Source organism: Macrobrachium rosenbergii, chromosome 44 (assembly GCF_040412425.1).
Source record: "Macrobrachium rosenbergii isolate ZJJX-2024 chromosome 44, ASM4041242v1, whole genome shotgun sequence".
In the NCBI taxonomy this organism is placed as follows: domain Eukaryota; kingdom Metazoa; phylum Arthropoda; class Malacostraca; order Decapoda; family Palaemonidae; genus Macrobrachium; species Macrobrachium rosenbergii.
Genome location: NC_089784.1, coordinates 20193326 through 20217003, shown reverse-complemented (window position 1 = coordinate 20217003; position 23678 = coordinate 20193326). Strand labels below are relative to the sequence as shown.

General features: G+C 34.9%; 2 protein-coding genes across 7 annotated transcripts in view; one reads left to right on the top strand and one right to left on the bottom strand.

The window, feature by feature from the left end:
• Positions 1 to 10067, top strand: part of Plod (procollagen lysyl hydroxylase) — a 106095-nt gene extending 96028 nt beyond the window's left edge. For 2 of the 5 annotated variants that reach the window (XM_067087880.1, XM_067087882.1), the window contains exons 7-16: positions 264 to 435; positions 2378 to 2499; positions 2855 to 2956; positions 3639 to 3764; positions 3947 to 4085; positions 4360 to 4542; positions 5472 to 5576; positions 6249 to 6377; positions 8085 to 8213; positions 9641 to 10067. In XM_067087880.1, coding sequence (XP_066943981.1) covers positions 264 to 435; positions 2378 to 2499; positions 2855 to 2956; positions 3639 to 3764; positions 3947 to 4085; positions 4360 to 4542; positions 5472 to 5576; positions 6249 to 6377; positions 8085 to 8213; positions 9641 to 9796 — 1363 coding nt within the window. In that variant the 3' untranslated portion in view covers positions 9797 to 10067. Of the gene's footprint in view, positions 1 to 263; positions 436 to 2377; positions 2500 to 2854; positions 2957 to 3638; positions 3765 to 3946; positions 4086 to 4359; positions 4543 to 5471; positions 5577 to 6248; positions 6378 to 6952; positions 7106 to 8084; positions 8214 to 9640 lie in introns of all 5 variants that reach the window. The other 3 variants (XM_067087877.1, XM_067087881.1, XM_067087879.1) reach the window with 2 other exon arrangements.
• Positions 10068 to 12156: 2089 nt separating this feature from the next.
• Positions 12157 to 23678, bottom strand: part of LOC136829387 (endothelin-converting enzyme homolog) — a 620087-nt gene continuing 608565 nt past the window's right edge. For both annotated transcript variants that reach the window (XM_067087871.1, XM_067087872.1), the window contains 6 exons: positions 22542 to 22603; positions 21423 to 21474; positions 21050 to 21117; positions 17114 to 17244; positions 16088 to 16249; positions 12157 to 15138 (listed from right to left, as the gene is read on the bottom strand). In XM_067087871.1, the coding sequence (XP_066943972.1) occupies positions 14962 to 15138; positions 16088 to 16249; positions 17114 to 17244; positions 21050 to 21117; positions 21423 to 21474; positions 22542 to 22603 (652 nt within the window). In that variant the 3' untranslated portion in view covers positions 12157 to 14961. The remainder of the gene's footprint in view (positions 15139 to 16087; positions 16250 to 17113; positions 17245 to 21049; positions 21118 to 21422; positions 21475 to 22541; positions 22604 to 23678) is intronic.

The window sequence follows — 23678 nt, the reverse complement described above, 5'->3', positions numbered from 1 at the left end:
AATATTTATGAACGAGTTATAACGAAAACTTGGATTGAATATTTATGAATGAGTTACAATGAACACTGCAAGTTCATCGCACTAGCAATCGCACTGATTTTGATATTTGAAAATCAGTAAATATCTTTCATGAGATTTCAGTAATGAAACCATTCAGTCGTTTTACCAGTTTATGAAGATGCTCATAAAACTGTGTCTGCTCTGTGATTTAAATCAAAGAAAGAATGTAATCAAACCTTTACACTTCCGGTGAATAATTCCAGGTCTTGCTGGGATGACATGATTACCGTCGACCTGAAGGAAGAGGAGTCAGTACCAAAAGTGACCTTGGCAGTTTTCGTCGAGAAACCAACTCCTTTCATCGAAGAATTCTTCCACAAGATTAACGCCCTCATATACCCAAGATCTAAAGTGAATCTCTACGTTCACAATAGCGTAAGTTAAATAAAAGAGTGCATGATGAAATTTGTATTTAAACCTTAAGCTTTTTCCTTTTTTTTTTTTTACTCAACAGGCCATAAATTCTGAGAGGAACAGTTATCATTTGAGGATTCTATATATATATATATATATATATATATATATATATATATATATATATATATATATATATATATATATATGTATTTATATATACATATATATATATATATATATATATGTGTATATATATATATATATATATATATATATATATATATATATATATATATATATATATATATATATATATATATATATATATATAAGACAAGAAGGCAGGGTAGCACACCAGAAAACGTTCATTCTATATTCCTATGTTTCAAAGCTCCAGACTTCATTTTTCAAGATTATATATATATATATATATATATATATATATATATATATATATATATATATATATATATATATATATATATATATATATATATATATATATATATATATATATATATATATATATAAGACAAGAATTGGGTAGCACACCAGAAAACGTTCATTCTTTATTGCTACGTTTCAAAGCTCCAGGCATCATTTTCAAGCTATAAAAGAGTACAAAATAAAACCGTGAAAAAATAAAAATACACACAAAGTTAATCTCTAAGAAGTGAAGGTTAAGATTATATACAATTGAAGATAAAGTTCAAATAACATCTCAAAGTATTAAAATGCACGTAAAATAAATCATAAGAAGCGAAGGTTTTAATAATATGCACTTTAATATTAAGTTGAAATTATATACAAAATAAATGGTAAAGCTCCGTGCTGATATCCATAATGCGGTCAGTTAAAGGAATCAAGCTTTTATCTCTTGAGTTCTGTAACATCGTAGAACATACCAAGAAATGCAAATACGTAATCATATATGAGGACTTTGAGATTTTAGGCAGGGCATCTGACTGACCAACATTTATTGCCATTATTGAGTCGTGATTCATTAAGCAACTTGTTCCCCCTTAAACAAGCATTCTGTCTCCATTCCTCTCCACCTCTCTTGAGCCGTCCCCACACGCCTTCCCCGTTCCCTTGTCAGTCTTCGCTTAGCATAGCTTATGGTTTGTCCTTTTTACAAGTTTACTGTTTATTTTGTATGTAATTTCAACTTAATCCTAATGTTTATATTATTGTAATCTTTGCTTCTTATGATTTACTCGGAGTGTATTTTTGTATTTTGCGATGTTATTTTAACTCAATCGTAAATTGTATATAATCTTAGCTTTCGCTTCTTAGAAATTTACTTTGTATGTATTTTTTGTTTTCACGGTTTTATTTTGTGTTCTTTTACAGCTTGAAAATGGAGCCTGGAACTTTGAAACTTAGCAACAAAGCATGAACGTTTTCTGGTGTGCTTCCCCCCCACCCTTCTTGTCTTTATGCTGTTGTGACCAACTACCACCTCACCGAATATATATATGTGTATATATATATATATATATATATATATATATATATATATATATATATATATATATATATATATATATATATATATATATATATATAATATATATATATATATATATATAACTAATTCGCGAAGATATGGATCGTGATGAATGTATAAATAAAGGCAAATGCCACGAAGGAAAAAATGAAACAACGGAGTGGTTGCTAGGCCTTTCGACACAACGGTCCTTTACCAGCAGACTGATGAGAAATATAAAAATAAGTTTACAAGAAAGCTCGTATAATTGACAGATGACATACAGATATCCCTGAGGCTGGGGATATCTCTATGTCACCTGTCAATATACGAGCTTTCTTGTAAACTTATTTTTTTATATTTTTTCATCACCGTTGTGCCGTTGTTTAATTTTTTCCTTCGTGGCATTTGCCTTATTTATATATATGTATATCCATTCTTCTTTACTGTCTCTTTCTTTCCCATGCACAGGTGGAATTCCATAACAAGATGGTGTCGGGTTGGATCGACACGGTGAAACCTGAGTATGCTTCGGTGAAATACGTCTCTAAAGATGAAAATGTGAAGGAGTGGCACGCTCGGAATTCTGCCATGTGAGTTGATACAAGAACCACCTGTTGGTATGCTGTGAGATTAGGTCTTTAATATAGTTTTCCGTCTTTATTCTGAGAAAATGAGTTTTATGACTGAGAAAACTCCTGTCATTATATCCTACCGTAACTCAGAGATGGATAAAAGTAAATTATTTAAAAGCTTGTAATTTTTTTTAATGTAAAGAAGACTAATTCAACTTTGACAGGTAGACTCCATACACATTTTCAAAGATTAATACATTGCAAATAATAAGGAACCATGAATATTTTGAAAAATCTTAAAGATAATACTAACTTTCAGATCCGTCTAAATGAACAAGCTCTTGATAAGAACTCTAATTTGTTTATTTAACAGAGACCACTGCATAGAAAATGATTGCCAGTACTACTTCAGCATTGATTCCGAGGCTCACATTGACAATCCTTACACTCTCAAATTATTGATTGAACAGAACAGGTAAGTTGTATTTATTTTTATCTAAGGAATCTACAGGTAGACTAACATTAAAAAAAAATCATCCTCATTGTATATAACTTTTTGTAAGTACATTTTATATAGAAAATAAAAGGAAAACATAGAAATATATTAAGTTTTTACCAGCACAAAAATTTCCCTAAGGGAAAAATAATAATTTCAGTTATTCTTGAGTGATAAAAGTTTGGAAAAAGTTAGTGATAGTTTAGTATTAATTATTTACCGTAGATGTTTTTGACCTTTGATATTATCAATCTAGTTTTATATAAAACGCTAGAACATTTTTTAGACACCTTGAATAACTGATCACTGGAAGTTTTTTTTTGTAATATACGATACTCCTCTTTTACAATAAAACTTCGTTTTTGTACTATTTTCAAATGATTTCGATATTCAACAAAAATTCATGAATCGGATAATTTGTTGCTCAAAACGCCAAGATAAAAAAAAGAACAACTGAATAAAAATTACGTGAGTAACTAAACAAGTAATTGCGGGCTATCTTGCGTCGTTTACGTATATAAATTGCAGTTGTTGAAGATCCCCATAAAAGTGTTTTTGTTTTACGAATTCTTATACTAGAGCAAAGGACCAATCTTAACCCTTATACCCCGGGTTATAATTTTTAACTTATTACAATTGTAATTCTTTTCTTCACCCCCAGAGATATAATTGCTCCACTCTTAATCCGCCCATACAAGGCATGGAGCAACTTTTGGGGAGCAATCACAAACGATGGCTTTTACGCCAGGTCGCTGGACTACATGGAAATCGTTCAAGCACAGAGAAGGTTTGTCTATAGATAGTTTTAATTAAACTTAATGAAAACTTTATTCTGATGTGTAAACATTTAAATATCTGTTTACATTTAACCTACAATTTTCACTGCTGATGTAGATCAGATGTTATTCGGCTATTCATGTTTTTATTAAATATGAATTTCCAGTGAACTTTAATTTTTTTCAATTCCAGGGGTCTATGGAATGTTCCTTACATCACATCGAGTTATCTTCTCAAGCGCTCACTTCTTGACAGCGAAGAGACTAAGCCATCTTTCATCAAGAATCTCTTAGATCCTGATATGGCCTTCTGTGAAAACATGAGAGAAAAGGTACCGTTCTGAATGAGTCTTTTTTTTTTTAATCTCTATCATTTATTGTTACGTTTTTCCATTCCAGTTTAAAAAAGTTATTGCAGGTTTCCTGCTGGTCGATAAATAACCTTTCTTTCAGGTATTAGACACTCAGTAATTTTAATTGAAAACTGACCTCTAGAAGTATCGTTTTGGAATCAGATTATTCTTAAACAAAAACAAAAACAAAAAATGGCATATAACAGACACTAATCAGATATGAATACTTTTTTTTTTTTTTTGTATTTCTTAGGGAGTCTTCATGTACGTCAGTAACAGACTTGACTTCGGTCACCTGGTCAACTCCGAAAAGTTTGACCCTACCCGAATGAATGGCGAACTGTGGGAGGTATTTGAGAATCGGTGGGACTGGGAGCTTCGTTACCTTCATAGCAATTACTCCAATGCCGTTGCTCCGAACACCACGCTGGAGTCTGTAAGTAGACCCTTTCGACCTCGAGTTGAGACTGGTGAAGTCATTTATAGATGTCTTAATCTGTTTTACTGTGAGATACCGTGTTGATTAATGATGAACTGAAATTATGATTGAATACAGAATTTAGGCCAAAGGCCAAGCACTGGGACCTGTGAGGTCATTCAGCGCTGAAACGGAAATTGACGGTAAAAGGTTTGAAAGGTGTAACAGGAGGAAAACCTCGCAATTGCACCATGAATCATTTGTTAGGAGAGGGTGGAAAGTAAGATGGAAGAAAGAGAATATGAGAGGAGATACAATAAAAGAAACGAAAGGGGTTGCAGCTAGGGGCCAAAGGCACGCTGCAAAGAACCTTAAGTAATGCCTACAGTGCACCGCACGAGGTGCACTGACGTCACTACCTCCCTACGGGGTGTTGTTTAATGATAAGGCTTTGTTCATGAATTACCAATAGTGAAGATACGATGTAAATTAGAGCATTTTCCCACTGCAGGCAGAACTGTCTCTGTTCAAATGGGGTTTCAGTTTCTTTATAGGAAAAGTGTTATAATCTAACCTCATTTTTATCCATTTGGCGAACTGAGACCTGATGTATAAGCACTATATATTATCGATAATTATGGGTAAAATTTGTTTTCGTAAACTAAACTAGTTAGTGTGAAAAATTAAATTAACATATTCAAACCTGGTTTCAATTTCCCTCTATGAAAAGTACCATAATTTAACATAGTTTTTATCCTTTCTCGAACTTAGACGTAATAAATAATCACCATATGTACAGTAGATGATCATTATTTACAAAATTTGTGTTCAAAAACTAAATAGACAAAGTAGCGACTGTAATTCATAAAGGACACCTGTTGTTATTCAGAGATCGCTCTGTGAGTCACGATTGATAATATGAAATTCCAAAACTTTTCTCTTTCCAGCCTTGCCCTGATGTCTTTTGGTTCCCCCTCTTCAAAGAGCGATATGCAAAGGAAATGATTGAAACGTTCGAGCACTTAGGCACATGGTCTGATGGAAGCCACAACGTAAGTGTTTCTACTCTGGTAGATGTTTTTATATATAATGCCATTATATATATATATATATATATATATATATATATATATATATATATATATATATATATATATATATATATATATATATATATATATATATATTGTTATATATATACTTTATATATACATACTCACATATATATATATTATAATATATATATATATATATATATATATATATATATATATATATATATATATATATATATATATATATATATATATATATATATATATATATATATATACATATATATATATATATATATATATATATATATATATATATATATATATATATATATATATATATATATATATATATATAATACTACATCATATATAGACTCCCAGCGGTATTTATAAGTCCACTAATTATTTATTAATTTTTATTTATTTTATTTATTTATTTATTTATTTTTATTTTTTTATTTGTGTTAATTTATTTATTTATTTACTTATTTATTTTTATTTATTTATTTATTTATTTAATCATTATTATTTATTTATTTTTATTTCTTTATTTATTTTTATTTATTTATTTTTATTTATTAACATTACATGATAGATGGGAAACCGTTGATGAAGTTCAATACAAAAGTTTTAAGGTCTGACACTTCTGTATTTGTGTTTTCCTAGCCCCTGTACAGAGGCAGCCCCATGCAGGTGGAAATCCAGAGTGTTGGAATGGCTGATGTATGGCAAGAAATGCTGCAAAATTATGTGGTGCCCATGCAGAAGAAAATCTTCATTGGTTATGATCACTATGTAGGAATTATTCACAAGTAGAATTAACAGGAGAGCTTATTTTCTCAGAGTTTTGCATGATAAGGCAGTTTCGCAACCGCAAGACATCTGTTGGCGAGACTTGACCCATTTCCTAAATTCTATAGTTTTCTATAACATTATTGGTCGTCTGGATAGAGTAACACTATCAAAAGTGCTGCTAACTGTTCATAGACATGTATTAGCACTGCTTGTTTCTTCTCAGTTTATTATTTAGACAACTGCTAGTAATATGAGACTTAATCCTGTTTTTTTATTTTTATGATATTGATGAACATTAACAAAAAGCGTTGGTTAGTTAACCTCAACGACCCTTAACTGTGGTCATCAAGGATGATTAGCTCTTTGGAATTTGGGGGAGGGAGAATAAATTTTTCGTTGCATAGCAACTAATTACCATTTTAGTATCTATGACTAATGCCAAGAACAAAACAAGGTAACATTTCTCCCTATGAAGGGAATGGAAAGATAGTTTTTGCACGCAAACGACTCCTCGTAGGAAGAAAAATGACAGCAACACCCTTCATTACCTTAACGTTTCGAACTACCATCATCAGGATCCTCGACTCGAGGGAGGCTATGAGTCTGTGCCAACCATCGACATCCACATGAAGCAAGTCGGCATGGAGGAGCAGTGGCTCGAGATACTGAGGGTCTATGTTCAGCCCATCCAGCTGAAAGTCTTCGAGGGCTACTACAACGATGTAGGAGTGAGAAATCGTTCCTGGTGGTGGTGAACAGATTAGGCCTGGTGATGGTAACAGCAGATAGGTCGGCACTGGTGGTGAGAACGGGCTGGTATCATGGTGGTGGATAGTATCACATTACACGTGGTGGCGGTAGGAATCTAGGGATTCATTTAGCTGTAGGGGTGGTGGTAGCTTCATTAAATAAGTAATCGTTTCTAATTTTGTAGGTTAGTGGGTTAGGAAAGCTGATTTAGCTCAATTGCTTCTTGGTGCAAATCACCGGTATAAACATAGCACTTACATGCACTTCTAAATAAATCTTCAGTTGGATATTTGCACTCTTGTTCCTGAGGATAAACTTTCGTTTTTAACTCTTTAAAGTTGAATGTAATATCAAAAGTCACATTAACCGACCTTTTACATCTACGACTTCTTGAATAAATGAGTAACCTCTCTTTTGAGATTGTAAGAAAACTAACCTCTTTAAATCACCAAACCTCTTTGCAGTTAAACTATTTCACAATAACTGGTAAGTTTTAAATTAATAATATCGACATGATTGCCTCACTCTTTTGATCACTAAACCTCCTTGTAATGAAAGTGTTTCATAGCAAACTGGTAGTTTGCAAATTAATACGTTCTCCAACAACTGACATCTTACATGCACTCCCAAACACATACAGCAAAATGGCATGATTTAATGCATGGCTTTCAGTAATCAAGGTGACGCACAGCATGGACTAGTCCTTACTAACATCCAAAGAATTTTGTAATTGATATATGTGAGATACACCATGTTTAGAATCTTAAAGGAATTTGAAAAAGTCTGAAAAACATCCAGAGTTTCACTGTGTTCAAAATAAAATGTAGCATGATCAACTCAGAAGTTTTGTACACTAAAGAGTGCGTTTATTTCAGACTGCCTTCTAATTTTTTTTTAGTGTAAAGAGTGACCTTGTATTTCTATCTTCTCGTTCTCAATGATGACTACTTTCCTCAGCCCCCTCGTGCCATTATGAGCTTCATGGTGAGGTACAAGCCGGATGAGCAGCCTTTCCTCAAACCACATCATGACACTTCCACATATACTATCAATGTTGCCTTGAACAAACCTGGAATTGATTTCAAGGTGCGTAATTTTCGCTAAAAGAATTTATTTTGAAATTCCACTAGTTAAACTATCAATGTTGCCTTGAACAGACCTGGAATTGATTTCAAGGTACGTAATTTTTCCTAAAAGAATTTATTTTGAAATTCCACTAGTTACGCCATCAATGTTGCCTTGAACAGACCTGGAATTGATTTCAAGGTACGTAATTTTTCCTAAAAGAATTTATTTTGAAATTCAACTAGTTATACCATCAATGTTGCCTTGAACAGACCTGGAATTGATTTCAAGGTACGTAATTTTTCCTAAAAGAATTTATTTTGAAATTCCACTAGTTATACCATCAATGTTGCCTTGAACAGACCTGGAATTGATTTCAAGGTACATAATTTTTCCTAAAAGAATTTATTTTGAAATTCCACTAGTTATACCATCAGTGTTGCCTTGAACAGACCCGGAATTGATTTCAAGGTACGTAATTTTTCCTTAAAAGACTTTATTTTGAAATTCCACTAGTTATACCATCAATGTTGCCTTGAACAGACCTGGGATTGATTTCAAGGTACGTAATTTTTCCTAAAAGAATTTATTTTGAAATTCCACTAGTTATAGCATCAATGTTCCCTTGAACAGACCTGGAATTGATTTCAAGGTACGTAATTTTCCTTAAAAGACTTTATTTTGAAATTCCACTAGTTATGCTATCAATGTTGCCTTGAACAGACCTGGAATTGATTTCAAGGTACGTAATTTTTCCTAAAAGAATTTATTTTGCAATTCCACTAGTTATACCATCAATGTTGCCTTGAACAGACTTGGAATTGATTTCAAGTCACGTAATTTTCCCTAAAAGAATTTATTTTTAAATTCCACTAGTTGTGGATATTTGTTTGCTAAGAGTTTTAAAGTTGTCGAAATAAAATATAATGGTACGTCCCGATGGTCAGCAGGTAACCTGGAAACATTGGTGTGATCACCGTTGTCAATAAGTTGGAAATTTGTCAACAACAATGTTTGTAATGCTCTTAGTACTAAGAGTGCTAAGAGCATTGTAAAAATAAATTTTTATATATTCCCATTGCAAACGTTGTTTTGGATATATTTACAACCTGTCAAAGACAGCAAATACATTATTGTTTTCAACTTTACACAGCAGATAAGTTGACTACAATGTTATATTTTCTGCTTTGGAGTAGATGGAAATATATCAACAACAACGTTTGCGATGATCTTAGTACTAAGATTGCTAAGAGCATAGCAAACATTCTTGTCGACATATTTCCAACTTATCGACGACAATGAATATCGTAATTTTCAACTTATCCTGTGAACGTTTGGACGCGCCTCGACAGATTAAGAATTACTATTGGAAATCATGGACTGGGTAACTGAATGAATCACTTGACAAATCAATGTATTGTTGTTTAATGACGTATATGATATTGCAGGGAGGCGGTTGCAGATTTGTAAGGTACAACTGTTCCGTGACAGACACTAGAGTAGGGTGGGTGTTAATGCATCCTGGAAGACTAACTCACTTACACGAAGGTCTTTACGTCACGGAGGGAACGAGATACATCATTGTGACATTCGTCGATCCCTAGATGTGTCCCAGCGATCAGATTATTTAGCAACTCTTGCACGATTTCTGTAGAATACAGTTTTCACGTTTGGATTTTTCGCAGATCACTTTGTAATATGAGGGTTTGTTATTGCAGATTGATAAGACATTCTTACAATTTATACATTTTTTTTTAGTTAGTGATTATTTCCTACTATATGTGATTCTAACTGTGTGTATGTTACAATGCTTGATGTGATATGATTTATTATAAATTTTATTGTTTGTATATATAAATAAACTTTATAAATGAATTTATAGTTACATTGAACACAAAAAGAGCCTAAGGGTGCGTCCACAATACAGTAAAATGTGGGCAACTTGTTTGATACATATCACAAACAGATTGAAAACAAATCAACAACCATAATTGGATAACGAATCTTTGGACGACAATCGTATGAAGCACTGGTTAGGACTAACAACAAGTCTTCGAATTTCGTTCAACCTATTTGAGATGTGTGCGCGACAAGTTTCCAACGCATGTTTGTGACATGATTTATTACAACGTAAACACTCAAATACAATTAATATATACCAATAAACACACTGAACATTGAAATACAGACTTCCAACAGAATTCCTTATCTTACATCGCTGTTCGAGAAATTGGTGAAAGCGGGGGGAAGAGAAAGTTACAAGATGCTTGGTAAAGGCTGATAAAAACTCTCCTTATCCGGAGTGCGGTGCAATCGGATACATTAACTTCAGTTGTGCTTTTAATCAGAATTACGACGTGTGCATTACAACTTTGCTGGAAGTTGTACAACTTACTTAAAACCATTATGATACTTGTTTTATTCAAAAAGAATTTTAAAATGTGGTTTCACTGTGCATAACTTCAGTATCCAAATAGATACTGGCACCGTAAGTTTTCGCTAAAAGTATTTAATACATGTATGTATGTATGTATGTATGTATATATATATATATATATATATATATATATATATATATATATATATATATATATATATATATACATCATATATATGTGTGTGTGTGGTCTCAGTAATAGGGCGGCTACTTGGAAATCTTAGCTTGGTAATAATAAAATATTGCCAAGGCCAGTTAGAACATATTTTATTTCATGAGCTTTGAGGTATAAAACCTCACCATCCTGCTGAAAAATTGACCAAGCTAAGAATCACTGAAATTACAATAAAATGAATTGTCTTAGGTAAAAATCTAACAAAACATAAAAGGGATAGCACGTACAAACTAAAAAAAAAGAATCTCAAGAATACGAAAATAAAAAAAAACGCAAACAAAAAATAAATGTAAACAAACTACCGCACACAAAATAAAATGCCTAACGACCTAGTTGCGTACCTACTAAGAAATCACACGATAGCTAGTTGAATATCGGACGAGTTGTTGCCCAGTTCCGGCTTCATCCTCTTAATAACTAGTGACTCTGAAATTAGAGGGGTCAAGTCTATTTGAACCAAAAAGACAGTACTTTAAAATACAGGTCAGTGAATAGATGGTCTTGTGCCAAACTGTAGTTCCTCTTTGGGAGAGTCGGTAGAGTGTGGGCTAGCACTCGCTAGGCCCGCTATAGTGTGGTTCGGATTCCACAATAAGCTGTAGGTCCCGTTGCTAAGTAACCAATTGGTTCTTGGCCACGTAAAATAATTCTAATCCTTCGGGCCAGCCCTAGGAGAGCTGTTCATCAGCTCAGTGGTCGGGTAAAACTAATGTATACTTTGTGCCAAACTGTGTTCCCTTATGGCTGAAAGGGGTGGTTTTGAAAGAGGAAACCTAGCTCTAACGTGAAGATCTCTGTGTTCCAAAACTCTGTGCATGAGCCAGCAAGAACTGTATCTCACGAATCGCAGACCGCACTGCAAACAAAAGTAAACAACACAAGAATTAAGTCCACAGGAAGAGTAGCCCAGGTGTCTTCCTCAACAGTGGCCACATAGCTACTATGACCAAGGTAAGGTAATTTAATGCACTTTCCATCTTTACTAGCAGTGCTGCACACCATTCTGGGACAAAACTTCTCATTTATGAAATTTTTCAGAATTTTGTAAATTGCAAATAAGGGATAAGAGTTTTCAGTAAAATATCTCTGGAGGAAAACCATCTCTTGATGAAAAAGTTTAAAATCATAACAAACATTGTAAACTCTACTTATCAAAGTATATATATATATGTATGTATGTATAATATTGTATATATGTATGTGTACATGTGTATGTGTGTATGTGTATGTATGTATGTATATATACATATTACACAGCACCTATAAATACGTCCAAGTGTAGGCAAAAATGTTCACAGGTTTTTACAGATTTTTTTTTGTGTAATATCAATGAGGAAAATGATACCATTAACAGTTTTGTATAAGAATTTTATTTTTCTTATATACTTTATGGAATATGCAAGCACACATTCGTGGAATTTCTTAATGAGTTATGTGCACAAATTTACCTTTTAACGAAGTTCATTTTTAAAAAACCCTGTCCACTGTGACTCTTGATAATTTGTTGTAGAAGAAAAACGATACCGTGTAATGAACAATAAAATTGTTCAGAATGTTATTTCCACAATTTCAGTGATGGGAAGGTCTTTGAACAGCAAAAATTTTACAAAAGTAGAGAGGAAATCTCCTGGCAGCAGAGCCAATGATTGACCAGCCATGGCCTGCTGCCACCAGAGACGTGTAAGTGATCCGAATATCGACTACGCGGGAAATGGGGAAGTCACCTACATCCATACTCTTAAATTCAAGCTTTAATAACGGACACATTTCTGCCATGTCAAGGGGACGTTGATCTCCCTATAACGTTAACTATGTGAGTGATACTGAAGCTCGGTTAAAAGTATGAACTAAAGGTTTTTTGTTTTTTTTTATTTACTTATATATCTTTTTTTACTACTAGTACAGTTTGTGGATCCAGCCACCAGTTATATAGAACATGTTGGGAAGTAGGTTAGCAAGGATGAGGTGGTTGTAAATTGTATCTTTATAACCCTGGTTGTAGATTGTATCTTCATAACCCAAGATCTTGACATTGTCGAAACGCATTAATGGTCTTTTTGTGTTGTTGTAGTTCTTATGCAATCAAAAATTTTTTTTGATAGGAGCCTTAAAAACAATAAAAGGACTTACACAAAACTAATAAGAGGAGTCCTCTACATGAAGGATCCAGCCTTATAAATGAAAATAAAGGAATCTCTAAATTTTAAACTGACATGCAAAACTAGAAGGAAAGAGTCCCTAAATGATGGATTTTACCATTACAAATGATAAAAGGGACTCTTCAAAATCAAATTTGACACAAAACTAAAAGTATCTCCATCTGACTTTGTAAAAGATTTTCTATCGTTTGCCATATCTTAGAAATTATGATCTCATAAGAGGTATATATTTCACAATCACAAACCACTCCATGAAAGTTTCATAAAAGGTCTCTGTTATTGGGTTACCCAAGTTTAGAGGAATTGTGGTAATTAAAGCTATAGTTTCATCCCTACTTACAGCTCTGCAAACCAGTCTGTTCCGTGAACAGTCTCATAATTTTATTTCTAAAACCATAGAGCTGTGAGATCTTTATCTCCATTTCTTTCATTCCAGCCCAGGTGAACTGAAATCTGTGAGCCATGCCTCTCGTTATGTTAACCATATATTAAAAGAAAGGTCCACTTTCATACCTCTAAATTATAGCGTTCGTGATTATAGCATTGCTCTTTGAATATCCGTGCCTTTTTTCACTTTTATATTGTATAGAACCTCATCCTTTATCCTTCATCCCAGTAATACACAGAATATTGGATATCGATTAGAAGACAAAAGTATATGTTACATAGTAATCTAAATATGAGGGAATACCCTAGTAACATTAGCTAACATGTTATGAAAATAGCCTTTGACTATCAGCACAGGATTGTCCGTATCACTGTCTCGGTTTGCTCAGAAATGAAACTGTTCTAGCTACGGAGAGAGAGAGAGAGAGAGAGAGAGAGAGAGAGAGAGAGAGAGAGAGAGAGAGAGAGAGAGAGAGAGAGAAGGGATTCAAGCTAGTCACTCAGAAAAAGGAGTACATACCTTCTTGGAATGAACCTGTATATACACCCAAACTCCATATAAAACCAAGGCTCATGAACACACTAGGCTGATTATATGTGAAACTTAACTGAATCCTAGTCCGAACGAACGACTAATATTAATGAATGTTGTGGTTAGATGTTCTATTGGACATTAGATGACCTATGCTAATAATATCTTTATGTACCTAAATACTGTACAAGGGTACAACACTGTACAAGATTTACATGGAGTTTAGGAATATGCTTGAAAAAGAATCATATAAAGTCTTTTACGCTGCGTGAACTGCACTTAAGTGTATTATGCTGAACGATGACAGAATATTTAACAATTTCATTCAGAATAAAGTCTATGTACAAAAAAGTTAATTGGACCAGGAAGAAAATTATTATGAACTCAGTTCCAATGTCATTTTATGAAAATCTGCATCTAATTTGTTAGTCATTATAGGGATATTTGCCTTATTTAATCGTTGAAAAAAGTCATTTTAGCCAGGATTTAAGCCAGATGGCAAAGTGCTTTTCTTTGCCTTCAGAAAAAGAAAACCTCACGAGTTGTTGTAGCAGTTTCTTGCATTTACAGAAAACCGAACCATAAGACAACCATCTTCTCACTACAGATAAAGCAGAGAAGACGACAGGGATATTGGTAAGACATTGTTACATTTACTTGATCTCATCCATGGCGATGGTTTCTACGAACACTGTACAAAAATGTAAAACTGTTTTATCTCTTCAATTTCGACAACAGCAAATACTACAGCATTTATCCTTTTTCTTTTGTGTATACAAAGAAGCACAATGACGCGATGGTAAGTGGCCAGAAATCCACGAAGGCTTGGAAACTTTCTTCAGAGGAGTTCCTACTATATAAATTTTACAAGAAAACACGATACAATACAAACTCATTACAGCCTCGTAATGAATCGTTTATGTATTCCTGGATGTTGCAGATCCTCGGCAATAATTGTCACAAATATTGTGAAACTCTTAATAATTGGCAGTAACTGTCCCTTTTCCATTTGGGAAATGAAGTGAAAAGTCATTTCAGATATTTCTGTGCGTTCTGGAATGTCAGTTAGCTACACCGCACTACACCCACAAATGACACTTTTTCTCCGGGTTCATGGGCGAACCCAGAGGACAGTTCCAGGTCTCGGCGAAAAAGACGGAGTTTTGAGCCACTCCGTTGGCACGGTAGATTCCGGGGCTGTGCATGTCTTTGCTATATTTTTCGTAGCCTTCTTTACTGACCACCTCGCACCAGATCTGAGGGAAATGGGAAGGGTGTAATGAGTGGTCTTGTAGGCAGGCATTTTCGATTTAAAGGCAATCAGAACATGAGAGAGAGAGAGAGAGAGAAAGAAAAAAATGAGAGAGAGAGAAAAGTCAAAGATGAGAGAGAGAGAGAGAGAGAGAGAGAAACGGGACGGGGCTGAGTTGTGGGGAGGGAAAGACGGTCAACTGCAGCATCACAGATGATTTCCAAGAGACTGAAAATTGAGTTAGAACATGAGAGAGAGACAGAAAAGTCAAACATGAGAGAGAGAGAGAGAGAAACGGGACGTGGCTGAGTTGTGGGAAAGGAGAGAAAGACAGTCAACTGCAGCTTAACAAATGATTTCCAAGAGACTGAAAATTGAGTTGAAAGAAGAATTAAGCTGAAGGCATTTTTTAACTTATCATGTCTTGGTACAAGCCACTGAAAATCCTACGAAATTTCAGTTTGTCGATCACGATAAACTGAGTTTTAAGACGTTACGTTTGACGTTATCTATTATAGGTTCCTGTCATACGACCTTAACACTTAAAACTAGTTTTCATCGACAAGTGATCAGTTACATTAATCTATTAAGTGAAAGATCGTTTTTAGATATTTGACTTCAGGAACCATCACGAATATTCCAGCAATGACATTTCAGTCCGTGCCGTCTGAAGTCTAATAATCTGATCACAGATATTAGAGTATAGTAATAGTTTAAAAGATCTTTGGAAGGTAATATCCCTCCTAAAACTGAAGCTCTTGTTAATAATAATCTTTAAAATCTTAAAATTTCACTGCAAACTTTAAATAACTTATAGAGATCAAATACACGAGATTTACTTTTCTTGAGAATCTGAGAGAACAGACGCACCAGGTCCAGAAGTTTTATAGAAAGTCAGAATTGAAGGAAATGAACGCATCTGGGCAAAACACGATTGAAGAGAGTAAGCGCACCTGTGCAAAAGTGATGAAGAAAATCTGGGGCACTGTATAATCCATCCCAGGTAAGCTAGGTTCCGAGCCGTATTTGTCCCTCCAGCGTGTATAAGCAAGCCACGCGTTCAGTACTCCAGCATTGTCACAGATGTTGTCCCCCAAAGTTTCATTGCCATCCACCTGAAAGAAATAATGAACTGAAGTACTCACTGGCGTGATTCTTTCTAGCGTAAATAATTCATCGATAGACTTTGATATAGATTTTGTAAACTAGAGACCTAATTACTTTATGACCGAACATTTCATTTCAGTTATTTTTTAATGTTTTTTTTAATGAAATATTTATGATATATAACTATTTCTACAACCCTGACATAAAAATTTGTTGAATGACCTTCATGAACTGTAGAACAAAATTTTATTATCAGTATATTTAACCTGTATTTGTAAAAACTGTAATCTCCTCATTGACAAAAAAACAGACTTAAATTGTTCTCATCATTTAACATTCTCCTGAGCCCTTTTGATTTTAATTTTCTTATATAAAGACAAATAATTGTAATCTAATTAAATTTTATCAGAGATATTTTGACCGAAAACGTCAGTAAATGCTGTTTGTTCCGTAACAGGACATCTTAACGCATTATCTATACTGATCTTCAGTTGAAAGGAGAAGTTAAGAAGCAGTTGTCATTATAAATCACAACTGCTCATATCCAACAAAATACCTATTGAGAAAAAATATCACGGTGCTAATAGTTTAAAATGTACAAGATACTTTTTGCTAATGTGTTGTAAACAAACGAGCCTTAATGCCTGAAAGTGGTACGTTCTTCTAGCGATGGACGAAGAAATTCAAATGCATCATTGTTTACTATACTTTATTGAGGCAAGTCATTCACCAATTCGCTTCACCAATACTGTCAGTCATTTTTTTTTTTATTAAACTGGACCCGTGAAAATCACATCGGTGGTTTACAAGAAAGTGGACGTTTGGTAGACTCGGGTCTTTTGTTAATGATGAAATGAATTTTCTTTACTTACATTTTTGCCAACCATTTCAATTGGGTATTGGCTGTACTGTTCGACGAAACACGCTGCTCGCTCTGTAAACTGCTCTGCCATTTCGTCACTCCACCACTGAGATACATTTCCGTGCTTATCGTATCTCTTTCCTGGAAAAAAATAAGTGGAAGAGACACTAAAATAAAATGGATTTCTATTTTGAGGAATGTTAAGAGTGAGCCAGACCGGGAAGACTCTCAAGGACGTGGGGAAAATGTTCCTGCACTCCTTGCACTGACTGTCCATTTTATCCAGAAATTGCTGTGCTGACTCTCCTTTTATCCAAATATCACTGTACCGACTGTCCCATCTATCCAGATAATACTGTGGTGACTATCCATTTTATCCAGAAATTGCTGTACTAATTGTCCCTTTTATCCAAGTATTAACGTGCTAACTGTTCCATTTTATCCAGTGATGACTGTCCCTTTTATCCAGGTATTACTGTAGTGACTGTCCCTTTTATCCAGGTATTACTGTACTGACTTTCCCATTTATCCAGGTATCACTGTGCTGTCTGTCCCCTGTATCCAGGTATTACTGTGCTGACTGTCCCATTTGTCCAGGTATCACTGTACTGACTGTCCCTTTTACCCAGGTAGTACTGTACTGACTGTCCCTTTTATCCAGGTATTACTGTGGTAACTGTCTCTTTTATCCAGGTATTACTGTGCTGACTGTCCCATTTGTCCAGGTATTACTGTAGTGACTGTCCCTTTTATCCAGGTATTACTGTACTGACTTTCCCATTTATCCAGGTATCACTGTGCTGTCTGTCCCCTGTATCCAGGTATTACTGTGCTGACTGTTCCATTTGTCCAGGTATTACTGTACTGACTGTCCCTTTTATCCAGGTATCACTGTACTGACTGTCCTTTTTAACCAGGTATTACTGTACTGACTTTCCAGTTTATCCAGGTATCACTGTGCTGTCTATCCCATTTATCCAGGTATCACTGTGCTGTCTGTCCCCTGTATCCAGGTATTATTGAGCTGACTCTCCCTTTTATCCAGGTATTACTGTAGTGACTGTCCCTTTTATCCAGGTATTACTGTACTGACTTTCCCATTTATCCAGGTATCACTGTGCTGTCTGTCCCCTGTATCCAGGTATTACTGTGCTGACTGTCCCATTTGTCCAGGTATCACTGTACTGACTGTCACTTTTATCCAGGTATTACTGTACTGACTTTCCCATTTATCCAGGTATCACTGTGCTGTCTGTCCCCTGTATCCAGGTATTATTGAGCTGACTGTCCCATTTGTCCAGGTATTACTGTAGTGACTGTCCCTTTTATCCAGGTATTACTGTACTGACTTTCCCATTTATCCAGGTATCACTGTGCTGTCTGTCCCTTGTATCCAGGTATTACTGTGCTGACTGTCCCATTTGTCCAGGTATCACTGTACTGACTGTTCCTTTTATCCAGGTATCACTGTACTGACTGTCCCTTTTATCCAGGTATTACTGTACTGACTTTCCAGTTTATCCAGGTATCACTGTGCTGTCTATCCCCTTTATCCAGGTATTACTGAGCTGACTGTCCCATTTACCCAATTATTACCATGCTGACTGCCCCTTTTATCCAAATATTAACATGCTAACTGTTCCATTTATCCAGGTATTACTGTGTATGACTGCGCTGACTGTCCCATTTATCCAGGTATTACTGTACTGACTGTCCCTTTTATCCAGGTATTACTGTGGTGACTGTCTCTTTTATCCAGGTATTACTGTGCTGACTGTCCCCTTATCCAGGTATTACTGTGCTGACTGTCCCCTTTATCCAGGTATTACTGTGCTGACTGCCCGTTTTATCCAGACGTTACTATGATGACTGTCCATTTTATCTAGATATTACTATGGAGACTGTCCCATTTATCCAGGTATTACTGTGGTGGCTGTCCCATTTACCCAGGTATTATTGTGCTGTCTGTCCCTTCTATCCAGATGGTATTATCGTGGTGGCTGTTCCATTTATCCAGGTATTACTGTACAGTCTGTCCATCTTATCTAGGTATTACTGTACTGTATGTCCAATTTATCCAAGTATTATTGTGCTGACTGTCCCTTTTATCCTGGTATTACTGTGGTGGCTGTCCCATTTATCCAGGTATTACTGTGCTGGCAGTTCCTTTTATCCAGATGTATTACGGTACTGTCTGTCCCTTTTATCCAAGTATTACTGTGCTGACTGTCCCTTTTATCCAGGTATTACTGTGGTGACTGTCAATTATATCCAGATATTACTGTGGTGACTGTCCCTTTTACTCAGGTATTACTGTGGTGGCTGTCCCATTCATACAGGTATTACTGTGCTGTCTGTCCCTTTTATCCAAGTATTACTGTGCTGACTGTCTCTTTTATCCAAGTATTACTGTGGTGATTGTCGATTATATCCAGATATTACTGTAGTGACTGTCCTTTATATCCAGGTATTGCTGTGCTGACTGTCCCTTTTATCCAGGTGGTATTACTCTGCAGACTGTTTCATTTATTCAAGTATTACTGTACTCTGTCCCTTTTATCCAAATATTACTGTGGTGACTGTCTCTTTTATCCAAGCATTACTGTGGTGACTGTCGATTATATCTAGATATTACTGTGGTGACTGTCCCTTTTATCCAGGTATTACTGTGCTGACTGTCTCTTCTATCCAGATGGTATTACTGTGGTGACTGTCCCATTTAACCCCGCACTTAACTGAAACACCCCCAATAAACCTTAACACACTCCCCAACTAAACCAAAACACATCCCTTGCTAAACTTAAATACATCCCCACTAAACCTAAACGCACACCCCCACTAAACCTAAACACACCACCCACTAAACTCAAACACACCAGCCACTAAACTTAAACGCAAATCTTGATAAAAATTATAATCTAAGGAAAGAAAAGCATTTTCAATAATATATTTCTATGGTACAGAGTACAAGAGTTGAGGTATGATAAACCCGAAGAGTTTATTTACAGCATAACGTACAAAAGGAAGCGGGGTAGGGAAAGGTGAAGCGGGTACGGGTTTGAAACCTACCCTATTATCTAAGTTGGGTCAAATGATGGCCACGTGCCAAATTTTGTCTAGTCGGTCAAGCGGTTTGGATTTCTATAGCGCACTAACGTACAAACATACGAACATTCAATTGTATATATAAGATGTATTTTAGGTCCCATGAAAACATTCGCATCCCTTAATAATTTGATTAAAAGCTGTATTTTATACAACCCTACTTCAGTAATTACTGTTAATGTTCCTATCTTGGTTCATGCAGCTTTATTTTTATCAGTTTTTGAAATCAAACCATTTTGTGTTACAGACGTTTAAGAGAAAGAGGAGTTTTATGACAGCTGGCATTCGCACATCAGCTAAAATGACGTATTGTCCAAATCATTTAACAACTGAAATACCACAACTGAAGGATGTTATCATTCGATATGATAGCAACAATGACTCATATAATAATGACATCAATTATGATCATGAGAATCAACCACCACACTGTAATTCTTTTCTCAGTCAAGATGTTTATCATACCTGACAATATTATTATTGTCAGCTCACCAGCTGCTAGGATCACAAATCTTCAGTCTCATTCTTAGAGTGTTTGCATTTGCCTAAAAAAAAAAAAGATGCTTTCTTTTGAAAAATAATGAGAAGTGATATATACTCCCTAGATAAACATGCCATTCTCATTACTGTACTAATTTAATAAGGCACACTGATATCCAGCTATATTCACTGTGATTATAAATTTTATGCGCAATACAATTCTCCTCACAAACATGAGTAAGCAAGGACAGAATATCAACCAAAGATGGATCGAATAGATTTAAGAAAATTATGAAACGCTCCCGATGCGCGCAAATTATATCCTCTTTAGCAGACGAAGTTTGTCAGTTTTGCCACTTACCGTGATTATCGAAACCATGCACCAATTCGTGCCCAACCACTACGCCAAGGCTTCCGTAGTTCAGGTACCTGCAAGTATTGCCAGTTCATTACTGTACAGAACTTATTCGAAAATAACTTCAAAATATATATATTCATATTCAGCACAAGGACATCAATTATTCTTAGGCCTAGTATAGTCATTTGTCATTTTGCTTGTCTTACGATCAGCTATTATTCAGAAAATGTAGCCAACATCATGAATCTAATCTACACTTTAATTAAAGTTTCTTCAGTAAGGATATTTGCTGAAATTCAAATCTCGCAACGATAAGTCAGTTTTCATAAGAGATCTTCTCGATTAATTCTGTCTGTTGATGCTGGATGAAACTTACATCGGGTATCCAGGATTGTAAAAAGGTTCCCGAAGAATCCCAAGTGGTAAGACTAGAAGAAAATCGTACTTTTATTATTAAAAACATACAATATATTTTTTGACTGATTTCATGTTGTAAATGTATTATATACCTTCACTTATATGTATTATATACCTTCAGTTATATATAGTATAGGCTAGAACGAGACATATTCAAGTCGTGGATTCAATGTTCAAAGGTCACACTATATCAAAACAGAGTGCAGTTCAGTCTCTCACTTTGTAAACAAACACATTGCCAAAAATACTCATGAATCCTTTTCCTTGAAAGTTTAGTAGTGCGATTGTGTACATGTTGTGACAAAGCTTTGAGAAACAAAAGACCTCATTTTCAGTCAGAAAATTAAGTGTAAGGTTAAGATAGGAACAGGAGGGAATATTAGTGTAGGGAACTGATACTATTCGTGGTGATGATAACGAAGAATATAATAATAGTATTGAGAAGACTGACTATTACGAAATCTACAAAAATAAAAACAGGAGGCAAGTAACGCAAACGATAATAATAATAACACTCTCCAGAGTGATGATGTTTATAAGATTCTATGAAATAAAAAGCAAGTGACAAAACTAGAAGGAGATCATTTTTACTAACAGCTATGTTTTTCATAGTGTGTTGTCAAAATAAGTAAGTATAAACCTAGTTAACTACTGGGCATGAAAATAAATATTTATAATGAAAACGAATATTTCATAGTTTCGATAAAAAAAAATAAAGAAAATGGTGGTAACAGAAAAGAAAATCTGTTCCATAGAAAGTGCTACAAGATTCATTATGTAGTTTTGACCAGATAGCAATAAAGATTTATAACTTGTAATGAGGGTGAATGATGTTTAGCAATATATATATATATATATATATATATATATATATATATATATATATATATATATATATATATGTATACACATATATACATATATATACATATGTATATATAAACATATACATACATAATATATAAATACATAAATATATATATATATATTATATATATATATATATATATATTGATAGATTGATAGATACAGATGTGGATATACATGATAGATGGAAAGATATATCAAGAGTACTTACTGATTTCATTTGCTGTAGGATTATGAAATGCATTCACGACGAGAGGCTGTATCAACCAATCTCTGAAAAGAAAGAAAGGTAAGTGTATACAGTTAAGCCTGTGAATTGCATTGAACAAATAGATTTATAATACCCTGAAACATATGCTTAAGGTGGTTCTTGAGCTTTAATTTTAATAATAATCAATCCCTTCAAAACCCAAATAGCTGGAAAGGAACCAAATATCCTATTAATGAGGACAGCATGGCAACTTCTGTTAAATACGGGGTACTTATGCCTTGAGGAATATTTCTATACTATCTGACCAACCCGGCGCTGCCCGGAAAAACTGAATGACTGTCTGTGGGTAGGGGGAAGGAGGGTGGGAGGGGATGAGGAGGAAGGGGGAAGGGATGGGGAGGGAAGGGGAGAACAGACAGGGGGAGTGGTTTGTGTTGATGTTCCGACTGGCAGTTCTACTTTTTTCATGTGGATTTCATCCTACAAACAGTCATGGGTGAACTGACAGGTATTACTGAGGTGACTGTTCCTTTTATCCAGATATTACTCGGCTGTCTGTTCCATTTATCCAGGTGCTACTGTGGTGACTGTCCCTTGTATCCAGGTATTACTGTGATGTGTAGCCCTTTTATCCAGGTATTACTGTGATGACTGTATGCTTTATCCAGCTATTACTGTGATGACAGTCCCTTTTAAGAGGGAAGGAGGAGAGGGAGGGGGATTGAAGGGGGAAGGTGGAGGGAGAAGGGAGAGGGGGAGGGGTTTGTGTTAACGGTCCGACTGACAATTCTTCTTTCTTCATGTAAATGTTCAGCCTACTAACAGTCGTGGGTGAACTGACAGGTATTACGGTACCGTCTGTCCCTTTTATCCAGGTATTACTATGGTGACTGTCCCTTTTATCCGGGTATTACTAAGGTGGCTGTTCCTTTTATCCAGGTATTACTGTGGTGACTGTCCCTTTTATCCAGGTATTACTATGGTGACTGTCCCTTTTATCCAAATATTACTGTGCTGTCTGTCCCTTTTAACCAGGTATTACTGTAGTGACTGTCCCTTTTATCCAGGTATTACTATGGTGTCTGTCCCTTTTATCCAGGTATTACTGTGCTGTCTGTTCCTTTTAACCAGGTATTA